The sequence below is a fragment of the Cornus florida genome, unplaced genomic scaffold (assembly GCF_030987335.1).
Source record: "Cornus florida cultivar Cherokee Brave unplaced genomic scaffold, ASM3098733v1 CherokeeBrave_3.0.0_Hap2_Chr01, whole genome shotgun sequence".
NCBI classification, from domain to species: domain Eukaryota; kingdom Viridiplantae; phylum Streptophyta; class Magnoliopsida; order Cornales; family Cornaceae; genus Cornus; species Cornus florida.
The window spans coordinates 100,061,471-100,079,326 of record NW_026775571.1 but is presented as its reverse complement, the minus strand read 5'-3'; the positions used below and the strand labels follow the sequence as shown (position 1 = coordinate 100,079,326).

The window sequence follows — 17,856 nt, the reverse complement described above, 5'->3', positions numbered from 1 at the left end:
CCATCCACGTAACTAATGAGACAAGGTTTAATAGTTCACCAAGTTAAAATCCAGCATCCATCTATGTAATTGACAGAAAATATATATAGTTATTTCTTCAATTAATTCTAGGCCAACACCCAATTAAATTAACAGAACCTAAATATTAGTTCAGCAATTTAAGTCCAAACTATAACCCAAGTAATTGTAGAATAGTGTTTAATATCACAGCAATTACTATCCAAGCTTAAATCCATATATCGCAGAACAGAATTTGTATTTCATCAAGTAATATCCAAAGTATGCATAGATCAAACATGATTTATAAATGATCCTAGCATGCTAGCATAATAAAATTTATAAAGATAAATATACTCCGTTAAACTGCTGAAATTAAACTGGGCAATTAAACCCATTCCTTCCGTTAACAGCCTACACCGTTGTACCTTCCTATGGTTAAATCCATGAATATAAAGACATTAATTTATCAAGTGTGGCTCTAAGTTAGCATAATATTATGTTTAAAATCCATGCTACAATCCGTTAAATTTTTAAAACAAGATTTAGCAATTTAGTCAGTCCTATCCATTAGCAGCGTACAAAGTTGCTTATTTTTACCTTTTTTATTCTAATTGCCTTATGGACCAAATTATGTAATTAGAGGGATCAAAATCCATTGTAATTACTTTTATAATTCTCATTCCAGTCCCTGAAACCATTTAAAATCTCAAATAATGCCCAAACAAAGCCCAACCTGTGTCCAAACCACGTCTAAACATCACCCAACCAAGGGAGCCTGCTCTAAAATCAAAGAGCAGGCTCTTTGCCACCTAAAGTCGTCTCCCTAACTCCTTGGAGCCGGCTCTTTGAAGAGGGAGACGTCTCCCACATTCTGGAGCCTTATCTCTCCTACTTTGAGCCTCTCCTCTACTCCAATTGATCTCTGCTTCGTCCGGTTACCTTCTGTGCTTCCGGCAAAGCTCCCTATCCTATCCCCAAACCTTTGTAGCATCTTTAGGATTCTATTTAAGTTTCTTACAGTCCTAGAACCCCTCATACTCCAGTGTAAATCAATCTACAGAAACTAAACTCACAACAGAACAGTTTATGCAACAATAAGTTTAAACTTTAAAAAAAACGCAGAACAAATTACAGAAATCATCTAGCATGCATAAAGTCCATTTTTAAAAGTTTAATTAAGTTCCTGGAGTCTATAAAAGATACACAGCACACAAGTTTACAGGAAGGAGATAGACTGGAACTTGCCTTTAGGTTTCGGTTCGAAACCTTTCAACGTCGTTGCTAAATTCTCCAAGACTGTTCCCTCCTCTGATCACTGTTCTCTACCTCTATTGCGTCTTGGTTCACCCCACGCACAACCCCCTTAATTAATCTCTCAAGACTCTCACTGTGCATCTCTCTTCACATTCCAGAGCCTCTGTTTTTCCTTCTCAAGATATTACGTGAATAGGGTTTTCTCAAAACCCTTGCAGACATATAAGAATATATATATATAAATATAGCTGTCCCCAATCCTAAGTCTGCTTATAACCTTATATATATATATATATATATATATATATATATATATATATATATATATTGTCTTCTATAAAGCCCTAATCCTAATTCCAGCTAATGATATGTCGGCTACTACATGAAAATAAAACCCTAAACCTAAACTATAAATACAACACACATAAATTATATAAGCTACCAAAATTAAATTAAAACAATAATCAAATATTTAAATTAACTAAGAAGTAAATTAAAACAATTACAATCAATTTAAACAAACACAATTACCAATTAAGCAAATAAAACCATTAAACACATAGCCAGATAATCATATTTAAATGCACACAAATCAAATAATCAATTAATCAATTAAAATGCACATAAAATACATAAATAAATTTCAGTTATATCCTTTTGAGAATTAGGGGTATTACATTCTTCCCCCCTACCAAAAGGAATTTCGTCCTCGGAATTCACGAAATTCTGAATTCTTTTATTATAAATTCATTTCCATTCCATTATGGACTTTGCCTCTGTTTATGGGCTTCACTGAATTCCCAATCCTTCAATACACTAAGTGTCTATGTATAAGAAATAGCATAATTGTACAATGCCTAGGTTGTATCTAGCAACACTCTAATCTTACCCAATATTGAGCGAAGGGTAACGATCCCTATTCCTCCAAAGTCCATAGAACAAATGCACAAAATTCATATGCATCCAGCGCTAACGAATTGGTAACCCGAAAACAATAGGTTACAGCCTAAATCGAGAAACAAAATTCTGGAAAAGTCAGTGTAATACGTAAAACTGACATTCCTCCAAAAACATTGCTTCCAATACGGAAGTCCTCCCAAACAACCATTTCCTGATAAAACACTTCTATGTACGAGTTTACCTATTTACAAAATCCGACTACCGCCTCCAACCCGCGTGCAACCATTACCAAAAGAAAGTATTTTTCTCTGATGTATCCTTAAAGAAAGACAAGGCACTACTATATAACCTCGTTTCCATACCCGTCCAACGAGTGAGAGATCTGCCCACATACTATCCAAAATCCCAAACTTGTCGCACCAACCTCTTTGTGCCAACAATAGCACTGACAATAACTGAAGAGCTAAGTAACGCTTTCAATTACCCATGCCAACCTAGGATATATATCCTAAGCATAATTGCCCTGATCACATATTATATCGCAATCCAATTTCCCGTCTAGGGATGTAAAACATAGTTGTTGCTCAAACACCTTCAAAACTCCATTGACATAGCAGTGTTTAACTCCTATAAAAGATAACCACATACTACAACTCCGTTATCAGTGCAATGTAGAACTGACATAATCCCACCAAACAAACACCACTAATAGTGATGTCTACCAGCAAACTTGCTTGATCCACTACTTTTAATCCAAAAGGATGTAAACTTCCAACCAATATCGGTACTTCCTACTAACCATCTCCCTCCTGAGTAGTCCTACTTCCTTGTTGATATAAGAAGTGACTACAACCTTCAATGTTATCCAAGCCTCAATTTTCCCACCTTGTTAGCAGGTGATACACTTGGAAACAGTGATGTACTTGTCCCTATCCGTACCTGCTCACCAAAACGAATCTGGTATGTTATGATGCAACGCCTAACCATTTGACTGTATTGGAAAATTTACAAATTTTACATCTCAGTCACTCCGACCTTCCCAGAATCAAGAAGACAACTACCCATCCTCCTTCAGTACCCTAAACTCATCTGAGTAAGATACGACCTCTTGTGGGGTTAGCTCAAACATTCTAAGTTGACTGCCTCCATTTCCCTAATAACAGCAAGTGTTAATATTTCCACCTGCTAAACTCAGGTTAAGATCATCCTCCTCCCAATTACCTCCACTAGACGCAACTTAATGCAAAGTGTGAATTACCACAGCTATCCATCTAAGCTGTCTCGTGATCCGTGCTATTTGTAAGAACTGATATCTTACAATTTCCACAATAGGCAAAGTGAAGCTGATTTAATTTTTTTTTTTTTTATCAGTTAACAATATCCCAACCAGAATCCTAACCCTTGTGTAAAATCAGTAATCTCTTATCTAGATCCGTGAAAAACTACCCTGTCAGTCCCACTCTAGCATAAGAAGTGGCTGCAAGGATCTAATGATCTCTGACGGTCCATCTAGATTATCTACCAGCTATCAGACTTTGAGACAAAATCACTATGTCCCTCCTCCTACCTACCTCCAAACATCTGCTTACCTCTGTAAAGCACCATGTTTCCTCCAGAATCAATAAAGAACTAAGAGTGGTGAACCTCAGTCCTTACATCCTCCTTCCAATTTGTCGAACGAAAGTATTTTTAGTCTGGTAACACCAGCTTCCATAATCAGATGTTCGGTCTCATCTTCAAGTCTTTGACATCCCACTTTGCTAATACAAGTAAGTGTCTAATAGACATCATGTCCAAACGCAACTTCATATGGAATCTTTTCATCCTCCAAATATATAACAATTTCCGAGCAACAATTATTTGTTGCGAACTGTGACCTAAAAAAAAATTTCCATATTATTTGGGCAAAGGAAGTGACTTTGTTTCCTCCTTGATATAGAACTCCAACATCTTCTCCTAATGACACCCTCTCATAAAATACAATTCTGGATTAAAGATAGACTGATAAATAGTTATCCATCTACTATCCTCAGTCAGTGTCGTTCCAACAAGTACTTAAACTAGTACAAAATCCTATTGCTGACTTGGAAACACCTGTTTAAAATTTCCTAGAAGATAATCAACTAAGTCGGTTCCTCCGATAAACCAGCGTGACTTTATAGTTTATCAATTGAATCTATATCATTTGACTCGAACTGCTAGTTTACTTATCCCATCCTGAAAACGTATTATACCTGCGCATGTCTAAGTTCATTAGATTGGCTCAAAGTAGATATACTTACAAAATCCTATGATTGCATGATCACACACTTGTGTCCCTAACTAAACCACATTCCCGATCCTGAATAATTAATGAAAAGGACACACAATAAATACAAAATATAATCCTACGTAAAACCTCGTTCCTCCTAGAAAAGAAAAATTTTCTTTTGGAAATCAACTGTACCTGATTGGTTCACAATCTCCTTTTCTAGTTCCAGAGGTAATCATCCAACCTCGAAACATAAGCTCAAACTATAGCTCAAAATAACATCCATTTGTCTCAGCAAATTCTAAAGGCTTAACCTTTTATCCTCCTGATACACGGAATGCAAACCGTCTAATGTAGCTTTAAAAAATAACTTAGATTGTCACAACCTAATCCCCATACTCCCCGGAACGTGATATAAAATCATTGTTTTGTTCTGAGAAGAACTCTTATCCGATCCTAATCTCCTGAAGAATATTTTATTTTTATTTTTTTATTTTTATTTTTTATTTTTTTTATCTACCTCATTTAAAGGTAGCATGAAAGTTTACCTATATGTATGTCGATCCATACCGACTCTACCAACATTATTCACTACTCTACTACTGAACAAGATCATTCTCGTGTGATCTTTGATTTTCAAGATTCAATACCCTCTTTCTTGGGTGTTTTGAAACCTACTTCACTAGAATCCTCTTCGGACTCCTATTCCTCGGTTGTCTCCTTTCTGAAAACAACTGAAATCGTGTTGGTCCCTTTATGTGGTGACCTAAAACACCATCCGAAATCTTTCATTGGCTTATACTTCTAAAAGTAGCACCAACCGGAACTAAACTTTCGATCCCAAGTTCTGCTTCTGACAATGAACTTAATAAGGTACTCCTTTGGGTCTATATCGCTGTCGCCTTTACTCCTTTAGGTCTGTATCGCTGTCACCTTAGACCCCATCCTCCTCCTAGTGTCAACCATTTCTTAATTATGAAATATAATTGACATCAGCTGCTCCTCCTAACGAACCGTAAAAGAGTACAACGAATCCTAAAATGGCTCTAAGTTTTAAGAAACGCAACGCGGAAGTCATCTAACAAAAGACACTCCTAAGGACACTAGAACTTGGAGTGCTCTGTTACCAACTGTGATACCCCTAGAGCCATGGGTGATCAAGTCCGAGCACAGATCTGAGGGATACCAACTGTCAATATGTAAACAAGCAGGAATACAAACTGAAATACGAATAAAATAATAAAACGCTGAAAAAAATCTAAAATAAAAATCCTCAAACCTTAAATAATAAATTAATATAATTAAAATTCGTACAACTCGGGAATCCACCTAGTGGACCCCTAATCCCAAATCTTTAAATACATTTACAGAATTAAAATCCAAAACCAAAATAGAAAGGAAGTCTTATGTAAGCGGAAGAGTGAGTGTCTGTATCTGCATCAATATGATCAAGCTCAAAGCCTGGTGAAAAATAGGAATGGGTCAGGCCCACATGCAAGTTCTAATCTACTACAATCCGTACATAAACTAGATACGCAGATACATCCTAGATAGCTCGGCAATACCTAAACATAGTCCATATATATATATATATATACGCACACACTATAGAATATTCACTAACATATAGTCATCACACATGAGTAGAAGGTAACACGTAAAACGCCGTAGCGTCGTCATGCACACCCAGACCTACCAGGGAAAGTTATTAGGTCCAGTTATCCCTCTATGTGATATACGCACCCTAACCGTGATCAGGAGACTCAAGCTCGTACCACGGTACCATAAGTATATATATAAATTCCTTCCTAATACAGAGAAGTAAAGCAAGCATCCGTTATGTCGTTCAACTGCCTTAGTTGATAGGACGTGCATCCATGTAGGATTTAACTGTTTTAGTTAATCCATTTCTTATGTATGAATGGGTAGGGATTAGTGTTTTGATCTAATCCGTCCTTCCGTATGCCACTGTCCCATACCGGTGCATATCATGCAAATGATCCGTAAATGATGCAACATTTTAAGCAGTTCATCAAATCAAATCTACGTAATCCAAATAGTTAATATACAGAATTTAAACAGTTCATCAACTAACAATCCAGAATCCATCCACGTAACTAACGAGACAAGGTTTAATAGTTCACCAAGTTAAAATCCAGCATCCATCTATGTAATTGACAGAAAATATATATAGTTATTTCTTCAATTAATTCCAGGCCAACACCCAATTAAATTAACAGAACCTATATATTAGTTCAGCAATTTAAGTCCAAACTATAATTCCGATGATCTTAATAATTCAAGTTAATATATTCATCTAGTTATTTATATTCATCTAATTATGTATTGCTCCTCACATTCAAGTTAATATATATATATACACACACACACAAACACACACAAATATATCCAAATTGCCACATTTTATTTTTTATTTTTTATCCTGGCAAAAAAAAACAGTCATGCCATACGACATCTACAAACACAGTCATAAACACCGTACAAAGATAAACAAATCAAGAAGCAATACAATAAAAACTGAAAAACAGGCCTCCGATTTGTTTAGAAACAAGCCAAAAAATACCAGCGGATCACTCAGGGAGAAGAGCAGTAACGGGAGTGACGCAAAGGTTAAGCTATCATCAACATCAAGGCAACAGCTCCAAGGTTGCATCCACATGACATCGCCAACTGGGGAAAAACCACCCAAATTCTACACAAAAAGGCGAGGACACCAAAACCCGACATAGATCAGGGATCTAGCTGGTTACAGAACACCAGATCCATCCTGTCAAGCCAAAAACAAGCCAAATTAGGAGTAGATCTAATAAAACAATAGCAAAACGACGTGAAACCATCCACCGAGCAAAACTATGTGCATCATGCATCGTTTATTTATTGATGAGAGGCAAGGATCGGCGCTTCCCCACTCCCTCCCATGGGAAGGGAGTGGGGAGCATAAGAGAGAAGATGAAAGGGAGTCGGCTGAGGGTTAAGTATGGGTGTGTGTCATTATAAGCTCAAATTGACATAATAGAAAAGGGATATGCCTATCTACTCAGTACTCAATGATTAAATGATGCAAGTTTAACAAACTTGCCCACATCCTTAACAAACTCTACAAAAGCAACAGCCTCTCTCCCTGCCCTGACGTAGACTTCATACTTTAAAAACGATGGAATGAACAACCAGATGCTGGTAACCACCACGAACACAAGTACCAGCGGCCCTGACACGATCGGTGGCAATCGGAATTTGTCATTAACCGCCTTCTTGATCACAATTTCCACGGCCAAACACATCCCGTGAAGGAGAAAGAAGCACGTGACCTCCCATGTGGGCTTCACTCTTCCAAAGTTATAGAAAATCAATTCATGCATCATACCAGACACAAAAAATGTTGAGAGTACTGCTGGAAGCGGGCTCCACTTTCTCCCTATCAAGCGGGTAGATATAGATCGGACGGGATCGTATACAGTCGGGCGTAGGATACCAGTAACCATGAGGTTCCACCTTCTGCCCCAAAAGTCTTGCAACGAGCTAGATAGGTAAGGATCATCAAACTGTGGCTCGAGCTCCAACCGGGCTAGGGCTCGAACCAGGGCCCCAACCATGGCTAACGTCAGGTCAAGGGATAAGTATATGTGAAAGCAATATAGCAACATTATAAATTTTGGATGGTAATACTGTTTATAGCTATAGGAACGCAAAAGAGTAGAGAAAAGCATAATCTTTATGGCATAATTTAGAGGTGATTTGTGGCTTTTTTGGGTGGTTTGGTGAGATGGGTGGTTTTGAATCTTGATGGGTAGACAAGCTATGGTGATGAAATGCGACAAAGGTATTGGTGGGTTAGAGGATAAAGGGCCCTTACCAAAGGCAAAGAGGAGGAGCTTGAAGTTGGCAAGCCATGATATGAAGAAAGTGGTTGTGCTTCCAAGATTTACTGAGGAGAGATTGAGAGGAAGATACAGAAAGAGACATACTACTGGGAAAATGGCAACAAGTCTAAGAGGACCATTGGGGATGAACTTACTTATGGCATGACAGTAGCAAATAGATGCCAAGACTGTGATCAATAACACTATGAAATTGTTGATTTCACCTTCCATTATATATATATATATATATATATCTCCCTCTCTTGAGATTGAACTGTGAAGATCGAACTAGAAATATAAGGATGTGCTAGGTATAATATATAGCATCTGAAGTGAAATAGGAAGACAGCATATATAGAGTAACATTGAGATGTAGAGAGATGCTTGGTCAAACTCTTGTACAATAACAAAATCATTTATTTATTAGTGATAATTGTTATGCGGTGCAATCATTTATTTATTAATGGTATTATTTTGATTGATTCTTAAGACGTAACTTAGATATGTAATCTAACTTAATAAAGTGTTGACTTTGCATTATTATATGGAGATGAATGGAGGGGGTAGCCAGCTAATGTAGAGTTTAATACTAACATTTTTCTATGGAAATAAAAAAAAAATTAAAAAAAGGACTGGGGGACAATTTGGAATTTGATTTTGAGGCCTGTCTAGAAATTTGGTTGGACCAATAACCTAGCCTCTCGGAAGCTTTGACTATACTCCATATGCGTATGGCTCTGCTGAATTATTTAAATCATTGGAAAATATAAATAAATACAAAATAAGAATTAATACATGTTAAACTCACAATTTTACTAAATCATACTACGTATTAAACTATTTGAATAGATGTTCATAATTGAGTACCAATGGATCTATAGAATTTTCAAAAATTATGTCACTTTAAGTTCTCAATAAATTCATTTGTATACAGAAATGATCAATTATGGGCCAGTTGACCTTACCATGTACAAAATGCAAGACCAATAAAAGCTGGTGTAGACCAAATCCAAGCTTAACCTTGGATTGGACCTGCCATATAAACCAAGCACAGTCCCAGATACAAATAAACAACATTGACTGCAAATATAATTACAGTGAAATGGGCTTTAGTGAAAGCTATTAAACTTAAGTAGTTTTTTTTTTTTTTTTGGGGGGCGTGAAGGTTCGAAATCGAGCTTCCTATGACAGCAGAGATTAATTCAACCACTAAACTACAAAAACATTGGCAAAATAGGTCAGAGGAGACATTCATAAAATAAATTCAGTGGATCAACATCCAATTCATTTGGTCGCAAAATGACATCAGATCATAGAAGTTTGTTGACTTCCTTGACTTGCTTTTCTTGTATATGGAGGAGTCTATTCATTGCACCAGAAAATGCAAATAATTATGTATGCTTCTAACATTAAAGTTATTATATCTGTTCAAATTGTCACTTATTTGGTGAGGTCAGAAAAAGACAAAATTAAATATGCGCGTTTCATTAGAAGCTGAAATTCATATACTAAGTAACAAGGATACGCCTATCTACTAATTGCTTTAAATGACGTAAATTTAACAAATTTGTCCAAATTCTTAACAAACTCTACAAAAGCAGCCGTCTCTCTTCGTGTCCTGACGTCGAAATCACATCGTAAAGCTGGGAAAATGAACAACCAGATGCTTGTAACTAACACGAACATAAGCACCAACGGACCTGACACGATCGGCGATAATCGGAATTTGCCATTAATCGCCTTCTTGATCACAATTTCCATGGCCAAACACACCCCATGAATGAGAAAGAAGCAAGTGACTTCCCATGTGGGCTTCACTCTTCCAACGTTATAGAAAATCAGTTCATGCATCATAGCAGATACAAAAAATGTCGCAAGTACTGCTGGAAGTGAGCCCCACTTCTTCCCTATCAGACGAGTAGATATGGATCGAACCGGATCGTATACTGTCGGGCGTAAGATACCAGTAACCATGAGATTCCACCTCTTGCCCCAAAAGTCTTGCAACGAGCTAGATAGGTAAGGCTCGTCAAATTGTGGCTCGAGCTCTAACCGTCCTAAGGCTCGAACCAGGGCCCCAACCGTTGCTAACATCAGCTCAAGGCATAAGTATATGTGAAAGCAATATAATATCATTATAAATTTTGGATGTACATATTCTCTATAACCATAGACACCCATAATTGCAGACAAGAGTATAACCTTTATGGCATAATTTAGAGGCGATTTGTGACTTTTTTGAATGGTTTGGTGGTTTTGAATCTTGATGGGTAGACAAGCTATGGTGATGAAAAGTGACAAAGGTATCGGTGGGTGAGAGGATAAAGGACCCTTGCCAAAAGAAAAGAGGAGGAGCTTGAAGTTGGCAAGCCATGAGATGAAGAAAGAGGTTGAGCTTCCAAAATGGATTGAGTGGAGAGTGAATGGAAGATAGAAAAAGAGACATACAATTGGGAGGATGGCAAGAAGTCTAGGAGGACCTTTGGTGATAAACTTGCCTATGGCATAGCAATAGCATATTGATGCCAAGACTGTGATACATACCACTATGAGATTGTTGATTTCACCTTCCATTGTTGCTCTCTTGAGATTGTGGAAGTGATGAACTATAGAGAGATAAAGATGTGATCGTAAGTTATATATAAGGACAACATAGAGTAACATAGAGATGTTTGGTAAAGTGTCAATCTTACATAATAACAGATTCATTTATTAGTGATATCAACATGTGTAAGCTCGTTTGGCATGTACTTTGTTTTAAGCGTTTTGTTTTTGGCTAAAATAAAAATAGTATTTTTGTTGCGTGTTTTGAAAAAAAAAATAGAAGCATGGCTAGGAACGACATTTTGTTAAAACAGAAACAGTGTTTTTGTCTACTAGTATAGTTTTGAGCCATGAACAGTTGTCAAAATAAGAAAGAATAACTTTTTGGTATTTTGGTTTTGTGCCATTAATTGCAAAGTATTTTAACACTGTGTAAAATAAAAACAAGGTCGCACTAAACATATTTTTGTTGTCAAAATCGACACTGTAGCAGCCCAAAAAACAAAAACAGCAGAAACAAAACTTTTACCAAATTGATTCTTAATTGTCAATAACCAAAATCTTGATTGATTCTAAAAGTGTAACTTAATAGCATGTTTAAATCGGGTTTGGTGTTAACTTAGTCCTAGGATATGTATCGTTTGAAGCCTTCTACATGAGTTTGAAATTCATCCTATCAATTCCCTCCTCCTCTAACATTTAACTCGATCTCTAATTTTACTAATTTTTTTGAGAATAATAATAATAATAATGTGTTTAAATCACATTGTAAATTTTTTTTTTATGTGATGGGCAATGCATGCATATATAGAGATTAAAGAACGGGGTAGTTAACGAACTTGGAGGTTGCTAAGAGGTCTGGTTTGATTTTGTCAAAATTGGGTCCCAGACAAAGTCGTTGCCATGCCAGTCGTTTGAAGATCAACTCGGTTGGGGGATTACTTAGAAAATGTGCAATTGTATATCTTCACTTTTCTAGAAAAAGGATTGACCGAAGGACCATTTGCAATTTGATTTTGAAGCATGACCTATGCTTTTGGGTCGGTCATTAACGTGTCCTCTAGGGTGCTTTGACTATTCTCTTTTATTCCTAACCTATATTCCTGGGAAGTAGAGATATTTTTATGGAACTTTCTTGTCTTCGTCTAACATCGGGTTGGACACTGATATTTTAGGAACACTCTTAGATATGCTTTATTGTTGTATTTATTATTTAAAAATAAATTTTATTATTTTTAATACATGATCACACATTTCAAACACTTAATTAACACATTTTGAATACTCAATCAACATATCTTATACTCTTTGTCTTATATAAAACAAACAGAAAAACAATTCTGAAAATAACATCATAAACGTATATTAAAATGTTCAACTAATAAAGAAATAAAAACATAACTATAATAACAAAATAGGATAATAATTTCACATAGAGTATAACACATATATATATTTTTTATTCTAACATAGTTATCTTCTAAGTTATGTAACTTTAAAGTAATAGAATTTATAAATTAATTAAAGTTATACGATTATCTCAATCAATAAAAATATAAATGAAAAATTATATTTATATTAGCTATGTTCACGCTATGTCCGTGTCTTATTTTCAAAATTTGACATATCAACGTATCGTATCATATCATGTCCGTATCTGTATTTCTTAGTTGATAGAGTTGGGATCAGTGGGGGCAACTGCCCCACCAAAACTTTCATTTAATTATATTTGTATGTACTTTTGTTGATAATTATAGTTTTGTCCCCACAAAATTCTATACAAATTCACAAAAGTTCTTACAACAATCAACAATTCAAAAAAACCCCTCCTTTTTAATTCACTAGCCCAACAAGTTTTTTAATATTTAAAAAAGACCCATGTCATTAGTGGAGCCATGTTATTTTTTTTACAACCATTTTAATAATTATAGTTGTGTCTCCCCTAAACTCTATACAAATTCACAATTGTCCTTTAAAAAAAATTCTAAAATTCAAAAGACCCCTCCTTTTCTATGTCACTGGCGCAACAAGTTTTTCAAAATACTTGACTTTCAAAAAAAATATACATATGTTTTTCAAAATACAAAAAAGACCCACGTGTTTTAAAATTTAGAAAAGGCTCCTACTTTGCAATTTATTATATTAATTGAATTTCTTTTATTATATTATTATTAATGGTTGCCCTTCTTAGGTAAATTTCTAACTCCATCATTGGACTTACTTGACTTGCTTTTCTTATATCTGCAATCTATTCATTTTACGAGAATAAACAAATGATTATGCATTGTTCTTCAAATTGAGAAAGTATATAATACCTAAGGATTTTTATACAATATTCAATATCATTAAATGAATTCAGAAATTACCACTTATTTAGTGACGTCGGAAATAGTACAAATTAAAAATAGACATTTCATTATAAGATGAAATTGTTGGCGAAAATTAAAAAAAATAACATGGTGACGTAGAGATGTTTGGTCAAAGTGTCAAATCTTATACAATAACATATTCATTTACTAGTGATACCATAATGTGTGAAGCTTAATTGTCAATAAGCGAAATGTTGATTGATTTGTAACTTAATAATGTGTTAAATCACATTATACATTATTTCATGTTTAAGGTTTTATTTTGTCAAAATTGGGTCCCAAACAAAGTCGTTGCCAGTCTTTTGTATACTCCGTAGTATCATTTTTCTAGAAAAAAGAATTGACTGAATTAAGGACCATTTGGAATTTGATTTTGAAGCATGACCTTGACTTTTGAGTCGGTCATTAACGTGCCATCTCGGGGGCTTCGACTCTTCTCTTCTATTCTTAATTTCTTCATCGTTAACAATTCAGCATAGACATTTTTATGAAATTTTCGTGAACAATTCAGCATAGACATTTTTATGAAATTTTCGTGAACAACATTAAACAGCGTTATGTAAATGATGTAACATTAAAGTAATAGAATTTATAAATTAATTAAAGTTATATGATTGTCTCAGTTGATAAATATATAACTAAAAATTATATTTATATTAATTGTGTTCAGGTTATGATCGTGTCCTACTTTTAAAATTTGACATGTTGATATATTAGAGTCGTATTATGTCCATATTGGTCTTTCTCATAGACGACAGAATGTGTTGGCTTTAACTCGCAAACCACAAGTTGGGATTAGTTGGGGCAACTGCCCCACTAGAATTTTCATTTAATTTATATTTGTATATAATTTTGTTAATAATTATAGTTTAGTCCGCACTAAATTCTATACAAATTCATGAAAGTTCTTACAACAATCAAAAATTCAAAAAGACCCCCTCCTTTTTAATTCACTAGCCCAACAAGTTTTTTAAACTTCAAAAAAGACCCATGTCACTAGTGGAGCCATATTATTTTTATACAAATATTATTTTTATACAAATATTTGAATAATTATAGTTTTGTCCCCTCTAAACTCTTTACAAATTCACAATTGTCCTTTAAAAAAAATTCTATACAAATTCATGAAAGTTCTTACAACAATCAAAAATTCAAAAAGACCCCCTCCTTTTTAATTCACTAGCCCAACAAGTATTTTAAACTTCAAAAAAGACCCATGTCACTAGTGGAGCCATTTTATTTTTTATACAAATATTTTAATAATTATAGCTTTGTCTCCTCTAAACTCTTTACAAATTCACAATTGTCCTTTAAAAAAAATTCTAAAATTCAGAAGACCCTCCTTTTCTCTGTCACTCGCGCAACAAGTTTTTCAAAATACTTGCCTTTAAAAAAAAAGCTTTCCAAAATACAAAAAAGACCCATGTATTTTAAAATTTAGAAAATGTCCCTACTTTGCAATTTATTATATTAATTGAAAATTTCTTATTATGTTATAATTAATGGTTGCCCCATTGAAGTAAATCTCAAACTCCATCATTAGACTTGCTTGACTTGCTTTTCTTATATCCGCATCTATTCAGTGCACGAGAATATGCATTGCTCCTAACATTAAAGTTTATGTTAAAATTGAGAAAGTCTATAATATCTAGGGATTTTTATACAATATATAATATGGGTACACAAAAGAACCGCAGGAATTGGAACCGGAATCGTGAGAACCGGAACCGAAGTTAGTTCCGGTTCTCACGGTTCCGGTTCCTAAAATGAGGAACCATTGAGATTCAGTTTGGTTCCAATCTCACGGTTCAGTTTCGGAACCGAACCGAACCCAACCTTAATATATATATTTGATTATATTATTAATATTAGTAACCAACAGGTCAGTGGCCTAGTGGTATCAAACTCTTACTTCTCAAAGAGAGGTCAGAGGTTCGAGCCTCCATAAAGGTATGTGTGTGTGAGTACCAACTAGGAAAAAAATATATATATATATTAGTAACTCTAATTTCTAAAGCTTTAAAACAAAATATTTTTAGGGCAAATCATTTCAGCCCCCCAACTCCAATCGTCTCCATCTCTATTCTCGTTCTCAACTCTGAACTTGCCCTCTCTCTCTCTATCCGTGTATCTCTGCAACTGCAAACTACAAAATCTACAAGAATCAGAAGTTCAAAACCCATATATTTCATATCAGCATATCATTTCAAGATTGTTCAAAAAATCAAAACCCACATCTTTTAGTTTCCATCGCCCACTATTCCAATTCGGGTTCGCCATTCGCAAGCTTCAGCCATTGTCTCTCAACTCTCAAGCTTGCCCCCTTCTCTCTGTGCAATTGCTAACTTGTATGTATGAGTTTTGTTTTAATTTTTGTTTCTAAATCAACTAATCAAGGTTTGTAATTCTTGATTTTGTGCATGCATATATATATATATATATATATCAAAGTCTGTAATTCTTGTTTTGTAATCAAAAGTTCAAAACCCATATATTTCTTTTCCTTTTTTTTTTTTTTTTTTGGTTGCGAATGACCTTTCATTTAAAAATGATTGTGTATTATCTGTAATTCTTGATTTTGTGTATTCTTGTTTTTTTTTTTTTTTTTTTTTTTTGGAAAGGAAAAAGGGTGGCCAGAGATTGGCAAGCTCATAAGGAAATTGATTCCGACAGTCAACAATTGGAACTAAACCGAATATTTAGTTATTTATTTTTTAAGTTCGATTCGGTCCGATTCCAGATCCCAATGGTTTGGTTCGGAACCCTACCGAACCGAGCTTAAAAAATAAATAAATAAAATAATAATAATAATAATAATAATGTGCACCCCTAATATACAATCCCATTCAATGACGTTGGAAATTGCCACTTATTTAGTGACGTCCGAAACAAGACAAATTAAAAATAGGCATTTCATTATAAGCTGTAATTGTTGGCTAAAAATAAAAATTATAAGCTGAAATTGATACGTTAAAAAGTCAAAATACACCACTCACTCCATTAAGGATGTAAATTAACAAATTTGCCCACATCCTTAACAAACTCTACAAAAGCAACAAGCTCTTTTCGTACCCTAACGTCAGCATCACACCGTAAAGCTGGAGAAATGAACAACCAGATGCCGGTAACCACCACAAATACGAGCACCAACGGCCCCGACAAGATTGGCGGCAATCGAAATTTGCCATTAACCCCCTTCTTGATCACAATTTCCATGGCCAAACACAACCCGTGAATAAGAAAGAAGCATGTGATCTCCCATGAGGGCTTCACTCTTCCAACATTATAGAGCATCAGTTCATGCATCAAAGCAGATACAAAAAATGTTGGCGAGTACGGCTAAAAATGAACCCCACTTCCTTCCGATGAGGCAGGCAAAAATCGATCGAACAGGATCATATACAGTCGGGTGTAGGATACCAGTAACCATGAGGTTCCACCTTTTGCCCCAGAAGTCTTGCAATGAGCTAGAGAGGTAAGGCTCATCAAACTGTGGCTCGAGCTCTAACCGGCCCAGGACTCGAACCAAGGCCCCAACCGCGGCTAACACCAGCTCAGCAGAAAAGTATATGTGAAAACAATATAGCAACATTATAAATTTTGGATGTAGATAGTCTCCATACCTATAGACACGCATAAGAGCAGACAAGAGCATAACCTTTATGGCATAATTTAGAGGTGATTTTTGTGTTTTTTTAATGGTTTGGTGGTTTTGAATCTTGATGGGTAGACAAGCTATGGTGATGAAACGTGACAAAGGTATTGGTGGGTTAGAGGACAAAGGACCCTTGCCAAAGGCAAAGAGGAGGAGCTTGAAGTTGGCGAGCCATGATATGAAGAAAGTGGTTGTAACTCCAAAATGGATTGAGAAGAGATTGAGTGGAAGATAGAGAAAGAGACATACTATTGGGAGGATGGCAATAAGTCTAGGAGCACCTTTGGGGATAAAATTACCTATGGCATGACAGAAGCAGATTGATGCCAATACTGTGATCCATACCACTGTGTAATTCTTAAGTTCACCTTCCATTGTATCTGTTTTCAGATTGTAGAACTGAAGAACAGGAGATATACAGATGTGCTATATATATATATATGTATATAAAAAATAGCGTCAGAACTTGAATAGAAATACAATAACAATAGAGTAACATGGTGATGTAGAGATGCTTGGTCAAACTTATATAATAATAAAATTATTATGTATTTACGGAGTTTTTATTTATTTTATAAAGGTATTAATGGAATAATTTATTTATTAGTGATATCTGTCATGTGATGTTTCTCAATAAATGGGATCTTGATTTATTTTAAAGGTGCAACTTAAATAGAGATTCTAACTTAAGAATGGTTGACTTTAAAAGTACATGCATTGGGACCATTTGGATGGGCATATTGTTGTACATTGTTTTATGTGATGTATCAGAAGCAAAGTCGTTGGCCGTCAGTAAGTTTGACTATTCTCTCCATAATTTTATTTCATTTATATATTTATTTTGTCCATCATCTAACAATTCCAGCGCTGTCTATATCATATTTTATTTATTTAATGTAAGTATTTTTATTTTTATTTTTTTTAATCATTGTAAAGGCACAAGGACAAGTCATTAACACTGATGTAAAGGCAAAAGCCATGTCTAGTAAGACATACAAATCT

General features: G+C 34.9%; 2 protein-coding genes and 1 pseudogene across 2 annotated transcripts; all 3 read right to left on the bottom strand.

The window, feature by feature from the left end:
* Positions 1–7,156: 7,156 nt before the first annotated feature.
* LOC132278761 (acyl-CoA--sterol O-acyltransferase 1-like) lies at positions 7,157–8,517 on the bottom strand. Its single transcript, XM_059780646.1, has 2 exons — positions 7,502–8,517; positions 7,157–7,193 (listed from the first exon to the last, which is right to left on the bottom strand). The coding sequence occupies exons 1-2, from the start codon at positions 8,515–8,517 to the stop codon at positions 7,157–7,159; spliced, it is 1,053 nt and encodes a 350-aa protein (XP_059636629.1).
* A 1,231-nt stretch (positions 8,518–9,748) lies between these two features.
* Positions 9,749–10,953, bottom strand: LOC132310075 (acyl-CoA--sterol O-acyltransferase 1-like). The gene has a single exon (XM_059808337.1). It carries the CDS (start codon positions 10,948–10,950, stop codon positions 9,814–9,816), a length of 1,137 nt encoding a protein of 378 aa, XP_059664320.1. The 5' UTR covers positions 10,951–10,953; the 3' UTR covers positions 9,749–9,813.
* A 4,831-nt stretch (positions 10,954–15,784) lies between these two features.
* LOC132309990 (acyl-CoA--sterol O-acyltransferase 1-like) lies at positions 15,785–17,272 on the bottom strand (annotated as a pseudogene).
* Positions 17,273–17,856: the final 584 nt, after the last annotated feature.

Excerpts from the sequence above, each read along its gene's own strand:
- LOC132278761 (XM_059780646.1), bottom strand. The coding sequence starts at position 8,517 with ATGGAAGGTGAAATCAACAATTTCATAGTGTTATTGATCACAGTCTTG. Across the intron at positions 7,194-7,501 it reads TTTGTTAAGGATGTGGGCAA|GATGGATCTGGTGTTCTGTA; the intron begins GTTTGTTAAACT and ends TTGGCTTGACAG.
- LOC132310075 (XM_059808337.1), bottom strand. The coding sequence starts at position 10,950 with ATGTTACTCTATGTTGTCCTTATATATAACTTACGATCACATCTTTAT.